Source organism: Notolepis coatsorum (genome assembly GCF_963971535.1).
Source record: "Notolepis coatsorum genome assembly, chromosome: 6".
Taxonomy (NCBI): domain Eukaryota; kingdom Metazoa; phylum Chordata; class Actinopteri; order Aulopiformes; family Paralepididae; genus Notolepis; species Notolepis coatsorum.
This window is the reverse complement of record NC_140170.1, coordinates 119926046-119952043: the sequence shown is the minus strand read 5'-3', so window position 1 is coordinate 119952043 and position 25998 is coordinate 119926046. Positions and strand designations below refer to the sequence as shown.

Sequence of the window (25998 nt, the reverse complement as noted above, 5' to 3'; positions counted from 1 at the left end):
TCTCTCTCTCTCCTCCATGACCGTTGTTTATCCTTTCTGGTTTGGGTGTGATGCGGGTAATGGAAAACAAAAGGAAAAACAGCAGACGGCGGGGCCCTCATTGTTATGAGTCTATTTTTGTGTATAATTAATTGAAAAACCAAGTAGTCTGTTGATTCTGAAGGTTGATTAAGAATCAAAGGGGGGAATGAAGGATTTGGGGTGCTTTTTCAATGTATGTGATGTATAGATTGGGGGGAGTGACCACAGCTAAAACGGTGCCGGGTCAGAGAGGTCGAAGTGCATGCGGACGGTGGAAGCAGGAGACGGTGGTTCAGTAGAGCAGGGTGATTGTTGTGAGGCACACTGCCAGCGAGAGAATGTTTGTTGACATTCCTTTTAAGAACATCTGAGATAAGAGGGTGTCTCCCAGAGCAGGAGGGAGAGAGGTTCATCTTAATGAAAGTTTAATGGTGTTAAAGGTTATTTAGCAGTTGTCATGACAGTTGACGTCGCATGACAACCAGAAGGCGGGGCCGTCGCTGCGACGACGAACATCTATGAGTCGAACGGTGTTTCCGGGTGTAAGGCAGACTAGAATCTGACTCAGACTAGAATCTGACCAAGAGCGAGTAGGACTGAGATCACACAGACACTCTCTCCTCTCATTGAGAGAGAGGGGGGGGGGGGGGGGAATGCCACATCACCAGTAGCTTCGGCTACCACGAGGATGGTCTCGGCTAAAGAAAAGGCCTGACCACTATTGGACTGAATAACAACAGGACGATAGACGAACACACCGAAAGATCATTAGAATAGACTCTCCAAGGACGATACAATTTGATAACATCCGATTATGAGGTTCTGTTTATAGCAATAAAACAACGCTTTTCCTCATAAGGTATCTCACGGTGTCGGAGTGTCGAATTCTTACGGCGGTGGAGAATTAGTATGGTTTATGGATTGCACTAACGGGGGAGATAAGGATCTTATCTGCCAGTATCGGAGACGTCAGGACCATTAAAAGTACACAACGCAGAGGAATTGGATGGAGGGCCAAACAGACGAAGACATGATACTGGCCAGTTTGATCAGGATCTTACAGTTGCTTACAGTTGCTTAGATTTTTCAGGTCTGGTAAATTTTTGCATGGCGTTATTCACAGTCAAACTGTCAAAGATTAAAAAAAAATATATATAATTCTCCTTTGGTTCATTACAATTTACTCAAGCCTAGTAAAAGACAATATTTCTGACACTGGGAATACATTCCCTGAGATCCATAGATGTCCATAGAATCAGATACCAAGAACATGCAAATGGGGCATTTAAAAAAAAAAAACTCAGTACATGTTTATTCTACGTTCTTATGGAATGAATGATATTATATAAAAAAAAAGATTAAAAGAAATAATAAACATTTAATGGATGCACATTGACGGGCAAAGAGCCGCGGGTTGGCGACCCCTGATCTACACACACTGCACACACATCCACATATACACACTCACTTTAAACAAACACTCACCTTACCACTCACTTTAACACACTTTATATTTATCTATTATTTGATTTGATTGTTTATTTGGTAGGGACAACACACGTCAATGAACATCAAGTACAGAATACAAAATGTAGACATGCAGGGTTGTAGCAAGAGCTAATTTACACCTGTAGTCCCTAAACAGGAGACATAAAAAACTCTTTCAATAAATAAATAGCCTGCTTAAGGTAAAAGCATTGTGACAATCAATGATAAAAACAACAATAAAACAAGTTACATTACTAAATTTGATTAAAAATGATCACAGTTCTGGTTTGCCTTGAGATGCAGTTTAAGATGGGTCTGACTCTTGAACATGGAGTATGTGGGGCACTCTCTAATCGCAACTGGTAGGTTATTCCAGTAGTTACCACCTTTAACGGTAGGTTATGTAGATAACCTAGTTATATTAGTATTGGCTGAGCGTTCCGCTCTGAGCCGTATGAGATATTCTATCTCCTATGATACCTAATGTATCTCCCCACGAACAAAAAAATACATGCACCACACCTGTATGGGGCTTTGCCCCCATGGTGGCACCGCCCATATAGCAGTGACGGTAGTCACCACACACCCTTCCTCGCCAAAAACCCGTCCCAGGAAAAGATTCCTCAAGAGGGAACTCAGGGCCGCGCAGAGCGGAACGCTCAGCCAATACTAATATAACTAGGTTATCTACATAACCTACCGTTCGTTATATGCCGTATTTGCTATCGCGTTCCGCTCTGAGCCGTATGAGATATGGGGAAGAGCGGACGCGAAGCCCGACAAATGTACCCCCTGAGGACCCGTAAGCCCACATCAAGGGGTGCGGGGAGCCCTGTCACCCCATCCTCCCTAATGAAGGGGGGGCGCAGTCAACTCCACCTGAATGCGAACAAGAGGGAAACTAGAACCCCTTGAACACACCGTACAGGCGGAACCACGTGTGACTCAACACACTGTGGCCCATACCCATACACTCCTGCTACCCGACCAAAGGACGGGAAGCAGGAAAGGCCACAGACCCCAGAACCGCCTGGGAGACAGAACCCCCGGTCATGTCCATGAGGAAAAACCTTACAAAGGAGCCCGGGGAGGACCATGAAGCTGCAGCACAGATGGCCTCCACCGAGGCCCCACCCAGGAGAGCGGCAGAGGCAGCCACCCCACGAGTGGAGTGCGCCCTGACGCCCCCAGGGGGATCCTGCCCAGCCAACGTGTAGCAGAGGGTAACACCCTCGCACAACCAATGGGACAGGCGCTGCTCCGACAGTGCCTTACCAGCACGAGCCCCACCGTAACAGACAAAAAGCTGGTCGGTAACCCTGAAATCCTGAGTACGGCTGAGGTAAATCCCCAAGCACGGACTGGACATGACAGGTGAAGGCCCGCATCTAACTCACTAGTTAGACGAAACGCCTGAACCACAATATCCCGGGAGCGGAAGGAACTCCGGATATTCTTAGGCACGAAAGCAGGATCAGGTCGCAGAGTGACACCGCAATCGGTCCGAAAAGACAGGCACTCTGGACGTACCGAGAGAGCACAGAGCTCACCTACGCGTTTAGCGGAAGTGACAGCCAGAAGGAACGCGGTCCTGAAGGACAGCTGTCCCAACGGCGCCTGCTCGAGCGGCTCAAACGGGGCCAAGGACAACCGACCGAGGACCAATTGAAGATCCCAAGTCGGAGCCAAGGAGCGTTGCACCGGCTTAACGCGTCGAGCGCCAAGCAGGAAACGCTTCACAAGAGGGTGGCTGAACAAGACATCCCCTCAAACCCCTCATGATAGGAGGATATAGCTGCTGCATATACCCTCACCGTCGAAGCCGACAGTCTATCAAGGAGAGACTGGAGGTAACTAAGGACAGCATCCAGGGGGCAGGAGACCCGGACCCCCGCCTTACACCACACTTGGAACATACGCCATCTGCCCGCGTAAGCGCGACAGTGGTAACACCATCAGGATCAAGAACCTGCGCCCCTCAACGTACCCGTCCCAACAACTGACCTAACAGATGTATGGGGAAGAATCCCTGGCGGCACGGCATCGGTCCCAGACCCGCCTGGCCATGTCCAGACCCTGCAAAGGAAGCGTAGGTAAGCCCTAGGATGGAAGATCGGGGATGCGCATACGCATCCTACAGGTCTATGGAGGAGAACCAGACCCCCACCTGACAGTGTTCAACAGGTAGGAGACGATCCAAAAAATGCTGAACCTTCCCATGGGACAGGTCCAGCCTGGGTCTTACACCCCTCCCTCCCGACTTCTCGGGCAGAGAACACTGGGAGGAGAACGCCACGACGATGGCTTGCTTCGTCCACAGAGATTGGATCTCGTTGACCAGAGCTGTCACAGCTGGAGACCCCGACAATAGGGCCTGTACCAAACCTGAAAACGGGTGGGGTTGTGTAAACACAAGTCCCCGCCTCAGCGTTCTCTCCATCCACCTCGACATATGATACTGCCGTAGTCATATGTGACGACACTCCCAACGCACCCGCCGTCACGTGGCGCAGGTCCGCTAGGAACCGTAGATAGTTGGCCCGGTCCCCCCGCTGTGCGTAGCCAAACCTGGAACCGTGCGAGGAGCGCGTCCCGTGTCGGAACACCTGACCCTGGCACCACCCACGAGGCAATCGCACCCAAGGGGGAACCCCGACAGAAAGGGCCGGTCTGATACGGGGGGCTTCCGATGAAAAAAGCCCCCCCACTGAACACCCCTCCAGAACATGCTGAAGGAGTTGTTCTGCAGCCGGACATGCAAGGTGTAAGGCCCCCATGGGTTCCTACACACCGTAGCCCTGCAGTGATATTACTACCACCCCAAATCACGTGAGCTGCGACCACTTGCCAATATTCCAGGAGTGGGAGGCACCAACATGATACCAGGCCTGGCGAAGGCGAGTCCGGGGAAGCCCGCACTGTGTGCCTCAAAAGGTTTCGAGCCCCCCTGCTGACAACACTTAAGTTGACAGACGTAACACCAGGCTCAACCAACACAGATCAAGGTGTGGGAGCCGCTTGACAGCACAACATTCTCACGGACAGACCCAGGCTCAGCCATAAACTGGGTGTCAGCCCCTGTCCCCATGAGAAGCAAAAAGGGGGGCCGCCAGCGCATCAACGAAGGCACGCGGCCCGCAGCCAAAGGAAACAATCAGAGCCCACTTCTTCCGCTGGTGTTGGGGAAGGGAGCGATCGGAGAGCGGGCTGCTCGCGACAGGACAGTGGCGGCTTGTTTGTTCAAGCCGAACCCATCCTACATGGCCGATCCCTCGGCCGCCAAGGCTGTCGGCCTTGTGGACACCTGTCGAATCGACGCCCAGGATACCTCTGGCGGGGGAAAAACATGGCCGCCTGTCGAGGGCCCCGTCATCGCCGCTGACGAGGCCGTGCTCTCTCTTCTTCTGGCTGCGCGGTGTGAGGCGGTGTAGGGCCTAGGACAATACCGCCCGCGCTCCAGCAGAAGACCAAAATCCCCTGCGGAGAGGGGAACCCTGAGCGGTTATAGCTTGCGGCTGGGTCAAAGCTAATAACATCAACAACCTCGCGCGATGTGTCGACGTCGGCTGGCCCTCAAGGCCCCTCCACCAGACACAATTTTTCGAATAGAAAAAAAACAGCAATTCGAACACAGTTCTAATGGTTGCCAATTCCATACCGTGGCGGTACAAGCCTTAACAGCCCACCAGCCACTCGCCAGGCCGACCCACCCATGGTGTCGGCCGGGCGGGGCATTGTTTCAATATATCAAAAAACAAAGGACTGATGTTAACATGGAGCACCAGTGGTGATTGCAAACAGCACCCTCCACTGTGGTGTGCACCATGAAAGGGTTAAATGAATAAAAGAGCTAAACCACAAAAAAACTGTAGAATGAGCAAACCCATACACACAAAGTTTAAGGGGAGACAGACCAACCAGCCCTAGTTTAGCCCATTTACCAAAAAAGGTAAACAAAGCCCCCCCCGCACTACTCCCCCAGTATACCGATTGACCGTCAGTATGAATGGTTTGAGAGGAGAGAAAACTGTAGCAAGACAGACCTTCTCACAGCAGAGTGACAAAACGAAACAATAGCCCCCTACACAGGGCTGCCCCAGGAGGTGGGGGGCCTCGCGTCTAAAAACGCACAGGGCCTCACATTTCTCCCAGGCGGCCCTGCCCTTATACTACTGCAGCCTAGCGCCAGGCGATGTGGGACCCAAGACAACAATTGCCTGTGCACAGACACGCAACATGTTTACCATGTCGGCTGGACCCATAGCCCCACTACCCGACGCCAACCCAGATGGGAACACCGTTCAACAAACCCCGCCGGAACACAAGGTAAAATACCTGGCTAGGAAACCTAGCCACGACCTACCCTGTTGTCAACCCATTTACCCGAAAAAGGTAAATAGAACTCAGCAAAAAAAACCACAACAGCTACCGACTGACCTTCATTGATGAACCGGGCAAGAGGAGGGAGAGTGACAACATCTCACGGCGGAGACATTAAAACAGCATAGCAATTAGCAGTAGTAATAGCATGCGGCATTAGCGATAGCATGTAGCATAGCTTTAGATGTTTTAGCAGCACGCCCAAGACAGCTTGGAAACCGTTCCCTGCAGAGAACGTTCACCAAACCATCCTGCCCCCGGCGCCAACACACAACATGGTTGTGTTAACAAAACAAACCAGCATTACTAACACTAATACCCATGCCTGAAGACACAGGGCCTACCTGAGTACAAGCTGGCCCGACAGCCAGCCTTGTACAGCTGAACCTCGATGAATGAATGAATGAATGAAAACTTTATTTAACAGATTGCAGAATGGGTACAATACAGTACGGCTCAATACATACAATTGTTAAGGGGATGCAGACCTGAGAAAGACGTTTGTCTTGTTTCCATCAGGGTCCCCCATTTTCAATTCATATAGACATATATGACATACATGACATACAGATAGTCAGTACTGCTACATCTATACATTTATGACATACCAGATTTGCAAATACAGGGGATGTGCTGTCATCAAACGAGGAACATCAACACAGGCCCGTCGTGTCGCCGAAAACATGCGTCGAAGATGCCAGGGGCCAGCAACCTCCGGTAAGCTTCCAACATTATGACTCTGATCTTTTCATCCTACTAGTTATCGTACGGTGCACGCATCCGAGTACGCTGGGACGAAAATAGAGGAAGGGTGTGTGGTGACTACCGTCACTGCTATATGGGCGGTGCCACCATGGGGGCGGAGCCCCATACAGGTGTGGTGCATGTATTTTTTTGTTCGTGGGGAGATACATTAGGTATCATAGGAGATAGAATATCTCATACGGCTCAGAGCGGAACGCGATAGCAAATACGGCATATAACAGAGAACACAGTTTTTGCAAAGGTAGTATACCGAAAAGGCACCTTACAGTCCCCTCTACTGATGGCCCTGGTGGTAATGCCAGTGTCTCCTTTTTGTTGGATGAACTCATTCAATGGGGGAGGGGCAAGTCCATGCAGAACCTTGTACATGAAGGAAGTATATTTAAAAACAATTAAAAGTAATTCTATTGGTGTAAGAGTAGTGACATATGAAAGAGACCAGTTAATAAAACAGTACTCGATGTGTGATAGAATCATTGAATGCATAAACATCCTTGCAGCATTAACTGGTAGGCAGGGCCTGATCTGCCTGAAGTTTTCTATGTTAAACTTGACTGTGTTTGTTACTTTCTTTACGTGACTTTTGAAGGTCAATGTAGAGTCCAATGTGACCCCAAGATACTTGAACTCCTTTACAATGTCCAGCTCCGCCTCTCCCAGAAACACATTAGAGTGAGTGACCTCTACTGGTGACTTTGTGAACATCATACACACTGTTTTCTTGGTGTCAAGTGAAAGACATGATTTTGTTAGCCAGTTTTGAACATGGGTCATTGCAGATGTCAGAGTTGCAGAGGCATCTTGTATTGATTTTGCAGATGTAAAGATTACACAGTCGTCAGCATACATTTGGACATTGGTGTTATGGCATGCATCGGGTAGGTCATTGATAAATAATGAGAACAGTATTGGCCCAAGACTTGAATCCTGTGAAAGGCCTGTATAACAGTCGAGGTAGGGAGATTTGACACCATCAACACAAACACATTGCTTTCTACTGGATAGATATGATTTCATCCACAATAGAGCTCTTTCAGAGAAATTTAAATGTCTAAGTTTGGACAATAGAACCTGGTGGTTGACAGTAGGGGTGGACGGTATGGTCTAAAATTTATATCACGGTATAATTTGAAGCATAGACGGTAACGGTATATATCACGGTATCATCGTTTTTGATAAAATTTTTATTTTTATTTTATATATATATATATATATATATATATATATATATATATATATATATATATATATATATATTTTTATAAAATATATATATTATATAATTAGACTTGTACTTGTATTATCTGCGAGACATCGCCACCACGCAACAAGCTCCACTGTCTGTGTGTACTCTAGTAGCCTCCAGCTACTCGAGTAGCCTCGAGCAGAGCTACGGCCAGGATTCTCCGGCGCTGCACCTGGACCCTATTGGCATAACGTTACTTAACTGTGCTCATCAAGCCCTCAGCTCGAATACGCATCGAATCAGTGTTATAAGACATTGATATCAGGAGCTATCTGTAGCTACTGCTAGCCGGATATATAACGTTAATACAACGCCTCAGTGAATTATTTAGTTCAATGGGACATTTCGTTTTGAACGGTGAACTTACTTGCGTTAACGTGAGCTAACGGCTAACGGAGCTATCATACACGTCTACTCTACTAGACTTGATGGAGCGTTTGTTGATGTCAGGAGCTATCGGTAGCTGGCCGACTAGATACCGTTCGGTTAGACAATGCCTCATCATGTATTAAACTAAAAGTGAATAGTTGACTGGGTCATTTTGTAACGGTAGCTAAGCTAACGTTAGCTCAGGGAGACGTCCCGTCCCACTAGACTACGTGTTTACATGCGTGCGGGAGGGGCTGGCACGCCCACTGCGCGAAGCCTCCTAAATAACTTTTTCCAGTTCGCACATATCTATTATCTATGACTAATTCTATCTATTTTTAGGGGCAAATGCGAGTGAAATAGTCGCGCAGTGGTTACATGACGTCATTGCTATTTTAGAGCTGCACTACCGGTTACACGGTATAGGCAAAATCCATACCGTAGAGCAAATTCATACCGTTTATACCGTATACCGTTTATACCGTCCACCCCTAGTTGACAGTATAAAATGCCCGCTTCAGATCAATGAAGACGGCACCAACACAGTAATGTGTGTCCAGTGAGTATTTCACTTTTTCTAAGAACATACAGTTAGCTGATTCTGTTGAATGATGGGCGCGGAACCCGAATTGCATGGGGTGCAATAGGGCAGTGGTTCCCAAAGTCGGGGTCGCGACCCAAAGGTGGGCCGCGAGCAGCCACGGGAGGGACGCGAGATGATTTATATATATAATTAAAAAAAAAAAAAAAAAATGTCAGGCCACTGAACTTAGAAGCAGGCCAGGACAGTGTTTCTAGTTGTATTCTAAAATTCTATTCAATTGTATTCTAAAATGTGACTATATGGTTTTATATTAAAGGGGAACTATCTTATAAATGACCTTTTCCAGTGTTTAGGGTTATTTTCTAGCTATGTGGACTTATAGTAATAGGATCTATGTCTCTAATTCTCGATTTGGCGCATTCTTCCAATTCTCCCCTCACAATAATGTCCCTCCCTCAAGTGAGTCATCTGAAAATTAGCCTATATGGGACGTCATATGGTGCGTAAGCGTATTTGCATAATAACACCCGCCCCCTCTAGATGCCCGCCGAGCGAGAGCGAGAGAACTGTAAACGCTCTGCGTGTCTCCCTCTCGAGGAAGTCCACCACCGTGCTGCGCTACAGCTCATGCTCCCGAACCGAGAGAGGGAGAACTGTAAACGCTCTGCGTGTCTCCCTCTCGAGGAAGTCCACCACCGTGCTGCGCTACAGCTCATGCTCCCGAACCGAGAGAGGGAGAACTGTAAACGCTCTGCGTGTCTCCCTCTCGAGGAAGTCCACCACCGTGCTGCGCTACAGCTCATGCTCCCGAACCGAGAGAGGGAGAACTGTAAACGCTCTGCGTGTCTCCCTCTCGAGGAAGTCCACCACCGTGCTGCGCTACAGCCCATGCTCCCGAACCGAGAGAACTGTAACACTCTGCGTGTCCTCCCGGCACACGCAGAGTCTTTTCTCTTTTTTTTCCCCTCTCTCTCTCTCTCTCTCTCTCTCTCTCTCTCTCTCTCTCTCTCACTCTCTCACTCTCTCACTCTCTCTCACTCTCTCACTCTCTCACTCTCTCACTCTCTCTCTCTCTCACTCTCTCTCTCTCTCTCTCTCTCTCTCTCTCGACTGACTGTCACTCAAAGTGCTTATGGGCGGAGCCAGGCCATAACAGCCTGATTTCTTGTGGCTGAAAAATGATGGGTTTGAGTACTTGATTAGAAATATAAACCAATGCATTTTTTTTTTTTTTAAACGTACAGATGTCTTCAATAGACTGACAGGAATTGTTTAAAGTTGCCCAAATAGTGCTAGGAATAGTAAAATAGTTCCCCTTTAACTTTAAATAAACAAAAAGAAAAATCTACTTATTTCAACGAACATTTCAAACTAAATAACAGATTATGCACATAAAACGCTGAAAACAACCGAAGCAACAATAGTATTTTAATGAGGCTATTATTATTATCATTATTATTTTGCAACAAGTTAGCCCTCTCATAAATAGCACATATAAATGAATAACTAACTTGAACTAACTTAATAGGATTGAAGTGATATTTGGCTTAAAAAATCGGTCACCTGGCAAAAAAAAAGAAAAGAAAAAAAGCCTGACGATGTGCATTGGGCCGCGGCTCTCTGACGCCTTATTTTCTGGGTCCCGGCCTGAAAAGTTTGGGAACCCCTGCAATAGGGTACAGCTTTTATTTAGATGTTCATTCAATAGCTTTACTACCCACTTCTCAGCTACTTTAAATATGACCGGGAGAATACTGATTGGCCGGTAGTTAGCAATGTCATTTTTTTGTCCAGATTTAAAGATTGGGGCAACCGTGGCCACCTTCAATGCATTGAAGGAACAGTTGATTCCCTGAAGGACAGATTGACCAGATGTGTGATTGGGGGGACCAAATATTCTATATGGGTTTTCAAGAAATTGGTATCAAGCCCATAGGCGTCCTTAGCTTTGGAACTGTTTAGTGTACCAATAATATTGGTCACCTCCAGCTCTGTTATTTCCTCTAAAATAAAAAATAGGTTGTGCATGATTAATAGTGCTATGGATGGCATCAGATGGGGTAAAACACTGTTATCTCCTGGACAGAATCCAAAAAGAAACAGTTGAATTGGGTGGCTAGAGTTAGTGGGGTTTTCACTAATTCATTATTAATTTTGAGTTCAAATTTTTTGTCGTTATGTTTGTTTTGTCTACGAATTAGTTTATTAATATGTTGCCAAATTATTTTACCATTCCCTTTAGCATCTTTGATCATGTCCATAAAATAATTTGCTTTGGCCATTCGCATAGTATATATTACTTGATTCCTCATTGAAGTGAATTTCTGTCTGTCTGTCTGCCTGTCAGCCAGGCCAGAATTCAGAAATGTTTTGAGCAGAAGGTCTCTTACTTTCATCCGTCTCCTACATTCATCATTCAACCAGGGCAACGTGTCCTTATTTCTTCTCTTTTTGACTCCTCATCTTGGTGAAGGAGGACACAACTTCATTAATTGTTGCCAGGAATGACTCGCAGCCACTCTCTATGTCCTTATTTAGGAGAATTTTACTCCAATCATGCTCTTTAAGAGCTGCCACAAGATGGTGCTGTTGATTCTTTGGAACCGTGTTCTGATATACAGTAGGTCTAGATTTGAATGAATTAGAGAATCGTTGTTTTGTTAGCTTTCTTGAAAAAAAAATTGCATTGTGATCTGATATACCGGTCAAAAAATTATAGGTCTTAGTTATTCTTTCTGGTCGATTGGTAAACAATAGGTCTATTCTAGTTTTTGAGGTAGGAGTTATCCTAGTAGGCTTTTCTATAAGTTTAAAGAGATTTGCACCACATTCATACCACATTTGCACCCTACCCCAAGTTTTGTACCTCTGCATTCTACCTCACTGTTACTCATTTTACTCTGTATTGTATATTGTCTTTACCTACTTTTTACTTATTATTTTTTGTTTTTACTTTAATTTTAATTTACTTAAGTTTTCTGAAAATATGGCTAGGGCTTAAAGGGGAACTATTTTACTATTTCTTTCACTATTTGGGCACTTTTACACAATTCCTGTCTGTTTATGGAACACCTCTGTAATATTTTTTTTTTTAATTCATTGTTTTGTATTTCTAATCAAGTCCTCAAAAACAGCATTTTTCTACCGTTGAGTCGATCCGGGATCTTGATCCGTTTATTAATATGGAATAAAACAATAACAACTTGCCACGAGTTAACTCGTGGCTCTGGTCCTCAACGGGTGGAATCGAAACACGAGTTAACTCGTGGCTGGTCCTTAAAGTGTTAAGATGTTAGATCCTAATATGAACAAATATGTGATTTAATGTTCTATGCCTTATCTTGACTTCGTCTATTTTATGCAAAAATCGTATGCCAAATTTTATGTCTGCACTTTATGCATTGCTCTTGATCTGTCAATTTTGTGCAAATGTTATGCCTTTACTGCTGTGAAGCAGTATGAAAGGTGCTATACAAATAAAGTTTATTATTATTATTATTATTATTATTATTATTATTATTATTATTATTATTATTATTATTATTATTATTATTATTATTATTATTATTATTATTATTATTATTGTCACCGTTTTTGTGAATGTCAACAATCCTACTGTTGAGACCAAACGCACTAGCAGGTATTTACGTCAGTTTTGCTAGTCATCACCCGTCAAATGGATGTGAGAACAGCAACATAATATTACTCTTTGTGGCATATCTGAATGAGGAAAGAAACTGTGTTTTGTTCTGACCTGGGAGCAGCTGGCGATGGTGCTGGTTGGCAGACCAATAGAGGGAGCCCAGCCCACGTCTCTCACCCAATCACTGTGAGCCTCCAGCTTCTGGTCCTCCTTCCATTGGCCGTCTTCCTCTCTGGGGGAGGGAACATACAGCAACAGTGAGAAGTGAAACAAGGGCCACCATTCTTTCTGCCTAAATGTAGGTAGGTCATGTCTGTCTTTTTCAGCAATATATATATTATTATTCTTTTTTTTGTGAGTGTTTTCTTTTCCAGGGAAAAGAAAAAAGGGGTCTCCAAATAATTCAAGAGAAATAGTTGGGACAGTGGTATAAGTTAGACAAAATGTATTATTGTGTTCTATAACTTTAGTATACTAAAATTGACCTCAAGTTTCAAGTTTCAAGTTTCTTTAATAGTTGTCATACAGAAGTACAGAATACTTTTGTACAAAATGCTTCTTACTGTTGCGCTCCAGAGACTGTGCATGACAAGATAAGTATGAAATAAAAACATAGTAAAATTAGAAGTAAAAAAAGAGGTCACAGTGTTCAGTTTAGACATATGTACAATGTTCGTAGACGTAGTTACCATACAATACACAATACTGTGCAGTGTACTAATATACAATACTATATAGTGCAAGGCATAAATGGACGAGGTGCAGTTTAGGTACAATTCACAGTAGGTGTACGAGTTGTAGTGCAAATCCTTTATCAATAAATATAAAGTGTAAGTGTGTTTGTGTGATCTAAAGTGTGGAGAGTGGGTGCTGCAGTGTGCTGTTTGTTTGAGTGAGTGTGTGCGTGTGGGTGTGTGTGCTGTGTGCATTTGATGGTTGTTGCATAGTGATTATTGTTCGTTTAGCGATTATTGTTCGTTTAGCAGCCTGATGGCCTGGGGATAGAAGCTCCTTCTGAGTCTTTCTGTGCTCGCCATAAGACTCCGGTATCGCTTGCCTGACGGCAGCAGTTCAAAGAGGCAGTTGTTCGGGTGGCTCGAGTCCTTAATAATTCTCTTAGCCTTCCCCTTGCACCGCTTGTTGTAAATGTTCTGGAGGGTGGGAAGCCCCCCTCTAATTGTGCGTTCGGCTGAACGTGTCACTCTTTGTAGTCTGCTACGGTCTTGTGCAGTGCTGTTCCCAAACCAGGAGGTGATGTTGCCGGTCAGGATGCTCTCTGTTGTACATGAGTAGAAGTTCCTAAGGATCTTCTGACTGACTTGGAACTTCCTTAGGCGCCTGAGGAAGTAGAGGCGTTGTCGTGCCTTCTTCACAACCTGGGATCAGTACACACGAAGGCATGGCAGGATAACGGCAAACACAATCACTCAATAAGCCAGTAGTTTGTACAAAATATAAACTGTGTCATAAAGAATATGTAATATATATAGGTTTATTTCCCCTTTGCTGCTTCTTTTGTAAACATCAGAAAATACGCCCTGGCCGCAAATAGTGGAATGAATAAACAGAAGAAGCGTAAACACAAAGGTCCATCTCTGTAGGGATTTACATGATGTTGTCAGAAACATATAATGACAATCTGAGCCTGTCAGAGGCAAAAAGGAGCTATTCTAGTGGATGTACTTTGACGTGCATGAATGCCCCATGTGATTACATTGCATCCCGTTTTGTGACTGCCGGTTAAAATGATAGCTGTCAATACTGGACCAATTACAAAGATGTTGTCCCCATTAGTAATTTAGACCCCAAATGATGGAAAAATAGGGTACAGGTTTAGAAATATTGGAATTCCCCTCCAAGTTATTTTTTTTTTATCCACTTTTTCTATTTTTCTCCCATCCCAATTTCGCCTCACCAATTCTCCCTTCAAATCTCCCTCCCCTGTCTCGAACGTTGCTAGACTATGCCTCCCACTGATCGGCTGCAGTGAGGACCAAGCCTTGCATCACGTGTCCCCTCCGGTACACGAGGAGGCAGCTGTCGCATCTTTTCACCTGAACAGCGCAATCTCTCAGTGGCGAGGAGTAACGCGTGGGAGGCTCACGCTGCCCCCGATACTTCCTGATTCTGCTGTACAGGCGCACCAACCGACCTGTAGGAGTCTCTGTCCACAACGTCCAAACCCCACCCACCGGCTTTCCCACCCCTAACACTGCCAATTGTGTTAGTATGAACGACCAGCCAAGCCGGTAGCAACGCCGAGAGCTGGGCTCGAACCCGAATTCCCCTCTAAGTTCTAACCAATTCAGGATAACGTACTTCCAGAGTTTAACCAGGTTGTCACAGCCTCCGGAGACAAAGCGCTTGACGTAGTTTGGTTTCTGTCCTGATGGCTGGTCTATCAGACTGCCTGGAACCACAGCTGGAGCCCAGCTCACTGCATTACAGCCAATCTAGGAGAGAACAATATTCATATCAGAATATAATTGAACACTTACAGCTGTAACCCAGCTCACTGGATTACAGCCAATGTACAACAGAAGCACATCATAGAACACAATAAAGTAGAATAACATGGTTTCTGCCCAGAATGATGTCAGACTGCTTGAAACTACAGCTGGGGTCCAGCTAGGCTTGGGTAATATTGAAATTCCCCTACTGATAATATTGCTTTAAGAAAAACAATGATAAATATTATCATCCAAAAATACATAATTTAAAACATGAAATACAAAATTCTGACTGGAAGTCTTATTGTTGTTGTCGCTAGCTTGACACAAACCTTTGCTACAAAGTTAACATTACAATCTAGGGCGGCTGGGTGGCGCAGCAGTCTAAGTGCTCATCACCAACGCAAGAGACACCGGTATCGAATCCGGCTGTCAGCGTTGCCTCCGGCTTGGCCGGCCGTCATACTGGCTCAATTGGCAGTGAGCGGGAGGGAAGCCGGAGGGGTGGTATTCTGGTCGTTGTAAACAGCGACTCCTACAGGTCGGTCAGGGCGCCTGCACAGCAAAGAAGGGATATGTTGAAGGTAGTGTGACCTCCCACGCGTTACACTTCACCAATGAGAGTCTGCGCTGGCAGGTGAAAAGAGGTTGCTGGCTGTCTCCTATGTGACGGAGGAAGCATCTGATAGACTTCAGGACTCCCTAGACCGACCAGTGGGGGGCACATGCGAGCAACGACCAGGAAGGGGAGGGGGGAATTGGCATAACGACGAAATTGGGATGGGAGAAAAATCTGAGAAAAACAGGAGAAAAAGTGGATAAAAAAAAATTATCTTGGGGAAGATTCAAGCATTTTGATTCCACATTCTAATCAAAATTGATGAAGTGGGCTGTGATGGACATATAGCGCTGTAAATTAACACTTGACCACATGTTTGATTCTTGAACATACATAAATATATTTACCATTTCCTTGAAACTGGCCTTTTAAAAAAAGAATTATCTACGGTACTTGTTCTCCCATTTTCAATTTTTTTCTCCCATCCCATTTTCGTATTGTCCAATTCTACCCTCCGCCGTCTCGAACGCTGTTAGGGCATGCCTCCCACAGGTCGGCTGCAATGTGGACCAAGCCTTGCATCACGTGTCCCCTCCGGTACATGAGGAGGCAGCTGTCGCATCTTTTCACCTGAACAGCGCGATCTCTCAGCGGCGAGGGTCTGCGTGGGAGGGACACGCCGCCCTTGTTGCTTCCTGATTGTGCTGCGCAGGCGCACCAACCGACCTGTAGGAGTCGCTGTCCACAACGTCCGATCCCCACCCACCAGCTTCCCACTCCCTAATACTGCCAATTGTATTAGTATGAACGACCAGCCAAGCTGGTAGCAATGCCGAGAGCTGGGCTCGAACCTAGCATCTCCTGCATTAGTGGCGAGCGCCTTGCCCACTGCGCCACTTAGCCGCCCTTGAAACTGGCTTTTTCAACTGTATGGATCGAAACCACTTCTTTCCCAATGTACCTAGTAACTGCCCTTGTACACTGCAGTCTTGCCACCGTTGACTGTCACGTTAGGTGTATTTGCATTATCCGAAGCTTCTATCCCCAGGCCATCAGGATGCTCAACGAACAATAACACTATGTAACAACCATCAAATGCACTCATAGCACACACATCCACATGCACACACTCACTTTAAACATACAACTCACTGCAGCACCCACTTTAAAACACCTAAGCACACTTTATATTTATTGGTAAAGAATTTGCACTACAACCCATACCTCATTACACCTTACTGTACTACATTCTGTTGTGGAAGGACAGCTCATTCACTGAGAAACTTACACTGCATCAGGGTAAGACATTTTAAGTCATTTAGTAATATCTTTAAACTGAGACTTGATTGCTGACTTGACCAGCTGACTTGATTAAGACATTTTAAGTAATTTAGTAATATCTTTAAACTGAGACTTGATTGCTGACTTGACCAGCTGACTTGATTAAGGGGCGTGTTTAAAGCGGCCATTTTGTTTCCTTAAGTGACCCATTAAAAGCTGCTTCCTGCTTAAAGACAGCACTTGTGTACTGAGTGTGATCTCAGAGCCCTGTCACTGCTTAAAAGCAGAACCTCAGCCTCTCCTGGAATCACTCTGTACTACATTCTGTTGTGGAAGGACAGCTCATTCACTGAGAAACTTACACTGCATCAGGGTAAGACATTTTAAGTCATTTAGTAATATCTTTAAACTGAGACTTGATTGCTGACTTGACCAGCTGACTTGATTAAGACATTTTAAGTAATTTAGTAATATCTTTAAACTGAGACTTGATTGCTGACTTGACCAGCTGACTTGATTAAGGGGCGTGTTTAAAGCGGCCATTTTGTTTCCTTAAGTGACCCATTAAAAGCTGCTTCCTGCTTAAAGACAGCACTTGTGTACTGAGTGTGATCTCAGAGCCCTGTCACTGCTTAAAAGCAGAACCTCAGCCTCTCCTGGAATCACTCTGTACTACATTCTGTTGTGGAAGGACAGCTCATTCACTGAGAAACTTACACTGCATCAGGGTAAGACATTTTAAGTCATTTAGTAATATCTTTAAACTGAGACTTGATTGCTGACTTGACCAGCTGACTTGATTAAGACATTTTAAGTAATTTAGTAATATCTTTAAACTGAGACTTGATTGCTGACTTGACCAGCTGACTTGATTAAGGGGCGTGTTTAAAGCGGCCATTTTGTTTCCTTAAGTGACCCATTAAAAGCTGCTTCCTGCTTAAAGACAGCACTTGTGTACTGAGTGTGATCTCAGAGCCCTGTCACTGCTTAAAAGCAGAACCTCAGCCTCTCCTGGAATCACTCTGTACTACATTCTGTTGTGGAAGGACAGCTCATTCACTGAGAAACTTACACTGCATCAGGGTAAGACATTTTAAGTCATTTAGTAATATCTTTAAACTGAGACTTGATTGCTGACTTGACCAGCTGACTTGATTAAGGGGCGTGTTTAAAGCGGCCACTTTGTTTCCTTAAGTGACCCATTAAGGGCCAGGTGTTAGAAAGCACTAATTAGTGATAGGGATTTAAAGGCCTGCTGGCTTAGCGTCAGCGAAGCGTCGAGAAACGAAGAGGGACAAAGAGGAGTTTTCCTGGAGTTTTCCACAGAGGAATCCAGGGATCCACCCAGTGCTAAGTACATCATAATCCTATCTTACACTCCACTCTGAAAAATCTCCCTTTCCCTCCCACTCTGCTATTTCTCTACTTCCTCCCTGCCACTCTTGACACCACAATGTGTCTCATATCCACAATCTGCTCCCCCAGAACAGACTCAACCCACCCACGGCAGTTTGCTAGCAACCCGGCTAATCTATCCTACCCTCCTACAGCCACTAATACACCTGTCACAGTACAGGGAGGCCTATGGAATTGTCAATCAGCAGTCAAGAAAGCTGACTTCATTACTGCCTACGCCCATAGTCAAAATCTGCAGCTCCTGGCTCTAACTGAGACCTGGATAACCCCCAATAACTCATCGACACCTGCAGCATTATCTACAAACTATAACTTCACTCACACACCTCGACCTTCCAGGCGGGGTGGAGGCACTGGCCTCATGACATCTCCTTCATGGACTACAAACGTAACACCCCTCCCAGCACTGTCACTCTCCTCTTTTGAATATCATGCAGTATCTGTCTCTAATCCTTTCAATCTCACCATTGTTACACTCTACCGCCCTCCAGGTCCACTCGATCACTTCACAGATGAGCTGGACATGCTTCTAAGCTCCTTACCGGAAGATGGTACCCCTCTCCTTCTATTGGGCGACTTCAACCTGCCTGACTCATCTCAGTCAGTCATAGTAGTCTCCCTCCTACAATCATTTGACCTGACTCCCACTGCCATGCCTCCCACCCACAAAGCAGGCAACTCCTTGGATCTCATATTTTCACGTAACTCCAGCATCATTAACACCACGGTAACTCCCCTACATGTATCTGACCATTCCTTCATATCCTTCTCACTAACTCTCATGCTTAACCGAAAGGTCTTCACCCCAACTCAAACCGTCTCACTCAGACGCAACCTGCCCTCCCTATCCCCCTCCACCCTCTCCTCTGACATACTATCCACTCTACCTTTGAGTGACACCTTCTCTGCTCTCTCCACAGAGATGGCAACCTCCACCCTCCTCTCAGCCCTTGCAACCTCCTTCGACAAGCTCTGTCCCCTCGTTGAGAAACCTGCCCGCCGTTCCCCACCCAGTCCATGGCTGACAGATCCAGTGAGAGAACAAAGACAGGTCCTGAGAGCAGCTGAAAGGAAGTATAGAAAGTCACGCCTCACTGCTGACATCGACACATATCACAACCTCTTGTTAACATTCTCCAAAACCATTACTAATGCCAAAGCTTCTTTCTTTCACCATAGGATCGAGGCCTCTGCCAAGAATCTTCGCAAACTGCATGCTACCATGTCCTCCCTCCTCACTCCCCCCCCACCCCCCCCTCCCTCATCTTTCTCTGCCGAAGACTTTGCGATCTTCTTTGAGGAAAAAGTGGAGAACATCCGCAGCTCCTTCTCCCAACCCCCACCCATTCCAAATGCTGAATCGAGAACCTCATCCTTCACTCTGTCATCTTTCTCTCCCATTACAGAAGCCGAGACCCTGACACTGGTAACGTCGAACCGTCCGACTACATGCCAGCTGGACCGGCTACCTTCCCCACTCCTCCAGTCCATAGCACCAGACATCCTCCCATTCCTAACTGCAACCATCAACTCCTCACTCAACTCGGGGGTGGTCCCCACCTCCCTAAAACAAGCCAGAGTCACGCCCCTCATAAAAAAACCATCCCTGAACCCTACCGTCATAGGCAACTACCGTCCTGTCTCTCTTCTCTCCTTCCTTTCTAAAACACTTGAACGTGCTGTATCCAACCAACTTACTGCTTATCTCTTACAGAATGACCTCCTAGACCCTAATCAGTCAGGCTTCAGGACTGGTCACTCCACAGAGACAGCCCTCATTGCGGTCACAGAGGCACTTCACTTAGCAAAAGCGAAAGGCCTCTCCTCTGTCCTGATTCTCCTAGATCTATCTGCAGCCTTCGACACAGTCAACCACCAGATCCTCCTCGCGGCCCTCGCAGGAATGGGAGTGGCTGGCTCTGCGCTGACATGGTTGTCATCATACCTCAATGACCGCTCCTACCAAGTGTCATGGAGAGGGACCCTGTCGGCCACCCGCCCCCTGCGGACGGGTGTCCCCCAGGGCTCGGTTTTAGGACCCCTTCTCTTCTCCCTCTACACTAAATCACTGGGTAACATTATCACGTCTCATGGCTTCTCCTACCACTGTTATGCCGACGATACTCAACTCTTCCTCTCCTTCCCTCCCTCAGATATCCACGTCTCTGAGCGGATCTCGGCCTGTCTGTCCGACATCTCCGCCTGGATGACGACCAACCACCTCAAACTGAACCTAAGCAAAACAGAATTGCTCCACCTGCCGGCCAAATCCTCCCCCCTGACCGACCTTTCCATCACAGTCGAGAATGCAGCTGTGACCGCGTCCCCGACCGCCAAGAACCTTGGTGTTGTCCTCGACGACCAGTTGAACTTCTCTGCTCACATCGCAGCGACAACCAGAACCTGCCGATTCCTCCTGAGCAACGTCAGAAGGATACGCCCCTTCCTGACAAAAGAAGCCACCCAACTCCTCGTCCAATCAACAGTCATCTCCCGCCTCGACTACTGCAACGCACTGCTCGCTGGCCTCCCGGCCACTGCCACTAAGCCTCTTCAACTCATTCAGAACGCAGCGGCCCGCCTGATCTCAAACCTACCGAAGTCGGCCCATGTCACCCCACTTCTTAGGGACCTGCACTGGCTCCCCATTGCTGCACGAATCCGCTTCAAGGCCCTTGACCTAGCATACCGTGCGGCAAAGGGAACTGCTCCCGCCTACCTCCGGTCAATGGTCTCTAACTACACACCCTCAAGACCCCTACGCTCTGCATCTTCTGGCCGCCTCAGACCTACTCCTATCCAAGCTCCGGGAGGGTCATCAAAGAGAAGTCGCCTATTCTCAGTCCTTGCCCCACAATGGTGGAATGAACTACCCACCCCAGTTAGGACAGCCGAAACACGTCCAATCTTTCGCCGTCGACTAAAGACTCACTTCTTCAACCATTATCTGAATAAAAAAAAAAAAAAAAAAAAAAATCTAACCCTAACTAACCATACTGTCATGCACTTGTCCTAATAAACTAACCTACACTGTAGCACTCAACACTTTGATGAACATTGCTACTCAGCTGATAGAGTTGTGCCCTTCCTGATGGCTTGTCGTACAGAACTTGTAAGTCGCTTTGGATAAAAGCGTCAGCTAAATGACTAAATGTAAATGTAAATGTAAATGTACTGTAAATTGTACCTAAATTGTACCTCATCCCACTTCTGCTTTGCACTGTATAGTATATTGTATGGTAACTCAGTTACTTCTACTCTACATTGAGCATTGTATATATGTATATTAGGGCTGACCTTCGATTTTTTTTGGCAATCGAAGCTTCGGGGCCGAGCTTCGATTTTAATTCGAAGCTTCGAATAATTTTTTTTTTTTTTTTATCTTATGTTGTGGGACTTGTACAGCACTTTGGTAAACTTTGTTGTTTTTAAATGTGCTCTATAAATAAAGTGGATTGGATTAATGAATTAAGTAGCCCCTTTCGTGACTGTGACACAGCCAACACGGCTGTGTGATTTAATTCAAGGTGGATCGCTGTTGTCGTTTGAACAACTTCAGATTTCATGGGAACTACCAATCCCCCAAATCAAGAATGTTTAAGATGAATGAAGTAAGGGGGCAGCGTGAGCCTCCCACGCGTTACTCCTCACCACTGAGAGATCGAGCTGCGCAGGTGAAAAGATGCGACTGCTGTTACCTCAAGTACCGGAGGGGACTTGTGCTATGTATGACTTAGTCCACATTGCAGCCGGCTTGTGGGAGGCAAGAAACAGCGTTCGTGACAGGGGAGGGTTGAATTGGATGATACGAAATTGGGATGGGAGAAAATATAGAAAATGGGAGAAAAAGTGGATAAAAAAAAAATATGAATGAAGTAAGATTTTGATTATTTGAAATATGGCCTGTGTACACGAAACTATGCACAGAATTATGTCAGTCTACAAGGTCCGGCAATGTAGACCTTGTAGACTCCACTACAGACCAATTATCAGTGAATGTTCATGCATTTTTAAGAAGGGCTACTTCCACAAAAAAACAAAGAACTCACCAAAACATCTCAGTAGCACCTTATCTAAATGTTCTATTTCATATGAGATTCATATTTATTTATGTATTGCATGCATTTCTACATTTTATTTCCTATTTTGTTTATTCATCCCAGTATCTTTCTTTCTTATGTGTGGAATTCTACAAGGCATTTACATTCACATTTACATTTAGTCATTTAGCTGACGCTTTTATCCAAAGCGACTTACAAGTTCTGTACGACAAGTCATCAGGAAGGGCACAACTCTATCAGCTGAGTAACAATATTCATCAAAGTGTTGCGTGTTACAGTGTAGGTTAGTTTATTAGGACAAGTGCATGACAGTAAGGTTAGTTATGGTTAGATTTTTTTAATTTAATTTCTTTTTAATTTTATTTCAGATAATGGTTGAAGAAGTGCGTCTTTAGTCGACGGCGAAAGATTGGACGGGATTCGGCTGTCCTAACTGGGGTGGGTAGTTCATTCCACCATTGTGGGGCAAGGACTGAGAATAGGCGTGTAGGTGGTGTATATGTGTTTGAGGATGATATCCTTCAAACAGGCAATAGTGATGATATAATTTGGGCAGTGCTGAGCTGGGTTACTTTCCTCCAGTGTATTTGTCCCCCGGCCCCACCCAATGGCCCCACGCACACACCAAAGTAAAAAAAAAAAAAAAAAAACAGTTGAAAAAATCTGTTGATTTTTTTTTAAACTTCGATTTTTTAAAAAATGTTTGAAGCTTGTGCCATCGAACGAAGCTTCGAAGCTTCGAAGTATTTAAGACAGCCCTAATGTATATACTGAACATTTTTGTCTACGTACTTGACTTCTATTTTATACTTGCTATACTTATTTTATACTTATCTATTTTTGCCTAGCACAGTATCTGGAGCGAAACAGAAAGAAGCATTTTGTATAAAAGTATTCTGTACTTCTGTATGACAACTAATAAAGAAACTTGAACTTGCAGGGGTGGCCAACCAGTCAGAGACTAAGAGCCACAAAAAGTACTGTGGTACCACAAAGAGCCACACCATACAGCGTTTCTCAACATTTTTTTTCAGTCACGGCACCCTTCATGCGTTTATAGGTCTCACCCTCTGGCCTCTGAAGTTGCTAATGTCTTTTTTATTTGGGCCTCACAGGGTTAAAAGTACCCTGTGAGACCCACGGTTGCAAAATTACAAAATCACTTTTAGCCATTTAAAAAAATAATGTTTATTTAAAAAAATTTAAAGGGGAACTATTTTACTATTTCTTTCACTATTTGGTCACTTTTACACAATTCCTGTGAGTCTATGGAACACCTATGTTTTTTTCAAAAAAAATGCATTGTTTTGTATTTCTAATCAAGTACTCAAAAACCACATTTTTCTACCTCAAGATCTTAAGCCGTTTTGAGGCTGGGCTCCAACCACTGTGTGGCCTGGTGCCAACTGCCACATCAACTGCCACATTATTATGCAGCTGAGAAATCTCTGACATGCACATTTTCAGATGACTCAGTTCAGTGAGGGTGAATATTGTGAGAGGAGAATTGGAAGAATGCGCCAATATGAGAATTAGAGACATAGATCCTATTAATATAAGTCCACATAGCTAAGAAACAATGGTAAACACTGAAAAAGGCCATTTATAAGATAGTTCCCCTTTAAGCACATGTATAGTCCTGTTGTTCAGCCTCACAATGCTATTTGATAGTAAATGTGTTTATATGTCCCACCCTCTGGCCGCTGAAGTTGCTAATGTCTTTTTAATTTGGGCCTCACAGGGTTAACCTCTTAACAGTGGCGGCTCTGCCACTAGGGGCGCAAGGGCGCCGACCCACCTGCTGTTAAATCACAGAAGAAAAAAATTAAACTTTTTAGTTTTTTGTTTTATAGCCCTATAAATAATATAAACATGTTTAAAATGAATAATATTTACTCATTTTAAGTATGTTTGTATTTCCAATGCACAATATAACGTTATTATCTCAAATAAAAAAACACTAGTTTTCCTGAGCAGGAAGTGACATCACGTTTTTTTTATTTTTTCGTATTTCTCGGCCCGGGCTAGACGCGATAGCGCTCTGAGTGCGCGTCACAGTTTGATCGCTGTATCCGTCACAGCCAATCAGTGCATAACGCGTTGTGCGTTGAAATATGACTATTATGTTGGAATCCGGGCGCGATTTGAAGCGGTCTAGCCAGTAGCGTCAAGAATTTCTGTAGCCGCATTTCGCGGAGACGCTCTCTGATTGGCCGACGCCAGTATTTTTTTCCGTAGCAGAATTTCAGAGACGATCTCTGATTGGCCGAATCCAATTTCTAATGTTCCAATTCTAGCTTCTAGCTTCCTAGGTTGGTTCCTAGGTTGGTCCTAGGTTGTTTGTCTTAGAGCGTGCCGTGACTGCAAGTTCTTTAGACTGTTAAGCTTAGGCACTCTTTCAAAATTGGTTAAGGTTAGAGTTTGTCTTAGAGCATGGCGATAGAACGCCAGGTAGTTTGCAGTCTGTTCGAGCGGAAATGGACAAAGGAATGAAGTACTTGTGACTGTTGTGTGGTGCTGCTAACAAGCTAACACTTGGCTAACAAGCTATATGGCGGATGCAGTCTGGACACAGTGGACAGTGGTCTGGAATACATCAACAGTGATACACTACTTTATCAAGGCAAGCCCTCCTGCCCTGGACATGTCAACTAAACAGTGAGTCTCTCTCTCTCTCTCTCTCTCTCTCTCTCTCTCTCTCTCTCTCGCGCGTTTGGATTGAAAATACGTGGATTATGGCTTGTTCAATATCGTCTATGTTTGAATGAATGAATGAATGAGAACTTTATTAACAGATTGCAGAATGGGTACAATACAGTACGGCTCAATACACACAATTGTTAAGGGGATGCAGACCAGAGAAAGACGTTTGTCTTGTTTACATCAGGGTCCCAGATTTTCTATTCATATCGATAGTTTAATAGCTAGCCTTGGCTCGTTTAACAATATGCAAAATATGTGTACAGCCCTGTACTCATACTGAAGTTATTCTTGGTATATAATAGGTCTGATTGTGTAACGAATCGATTCCACGTCGCGCTGTGTGTGAGAGAGAGAAGGAGAGAGGGAGAGATCTGCCTGTGTTTGGAGACGGGCGAGTTTTGTTTCTAACTTTTCTATTTATATATTGTGTTTCAAGTTGTGAATTAGAGTCTAGACTATACTTTATTTGACTGGTTGTGTGTTGTTGTAGTAACAGCTGAGCGACTCGTTCATAAGAGCCGATTCATTGCCGTGAGCGTGAGTCGAATCGCTCACGTCTTGCCATGAGTCTGTTGCGTGGTACTGTACATGTTTGCAAAATGTTTGGTATAGCGCCCCTAGTGGCGAAGCACCCACGGGCCGCCACTGCCTCTTAAAGTGGAAATGAAGCAGTGCGATAAATACATATTCATAGCATCACATTAGTATTTAGATAAGCCACAGAAGAAGTCACGTTATAAAAATAAGCCGTTTCTAAGAAAAAACGATTTGTTGTGTACATTTCTGAAGCATTTAGCATTATGGGCGCGGCCATTTTGTTGCTGACGTCATACCGTGGGTTGGGTGTATACACTCTGGTTAGCTGCCTATATTGAATGGGTCAGTCAGCAAATAAAATGTTGCCTACAAAACAACGGGACCGCGGTGGCTCTGTTTGTATTGCTCCTGGCTGTTCAAACTAATTTTACCATGTGAGAGAGAGGAAAGTTGGTTAATTTCCACAAACTACCAGTGAAAAAAACAGTGTTGTTCACATGTTGGCTCGGGCTGGCTGCACTCAGGCGGCGCGACC

At 45.1% G+C, this 25998-nt stretch overlaps 1 protein-coding gene across 1 annotated transcript in view; it reads right to left on the bottom strand.

Annotated features, from left to right (window-relative positions):
- Positions 1 to 25998, bottom strand: part of sec13 (SEC13 homolog, nuclear pore and COPII coat complex component) — a 43055-nt gene that overhangs the window by 4494 nt on the left and 12563 nt on the right. Inside the window, exons 6-7 of the mRNA XM_084316888.1 lie at positions 14776 to 14909; positions 12568 to 12688 (exon numbers count right to left, since the gene is read on the bottom strand). Of these exons, the coding sequence (XP_084173014.1) occupies positions 12568 to 12688; positions 14776 to 14909 (255 nt within the window). The remainder of the gene's footprint in view (positions 1 to 12567; positions 12689 to 14775; positions 14910 to 25998) is intronic.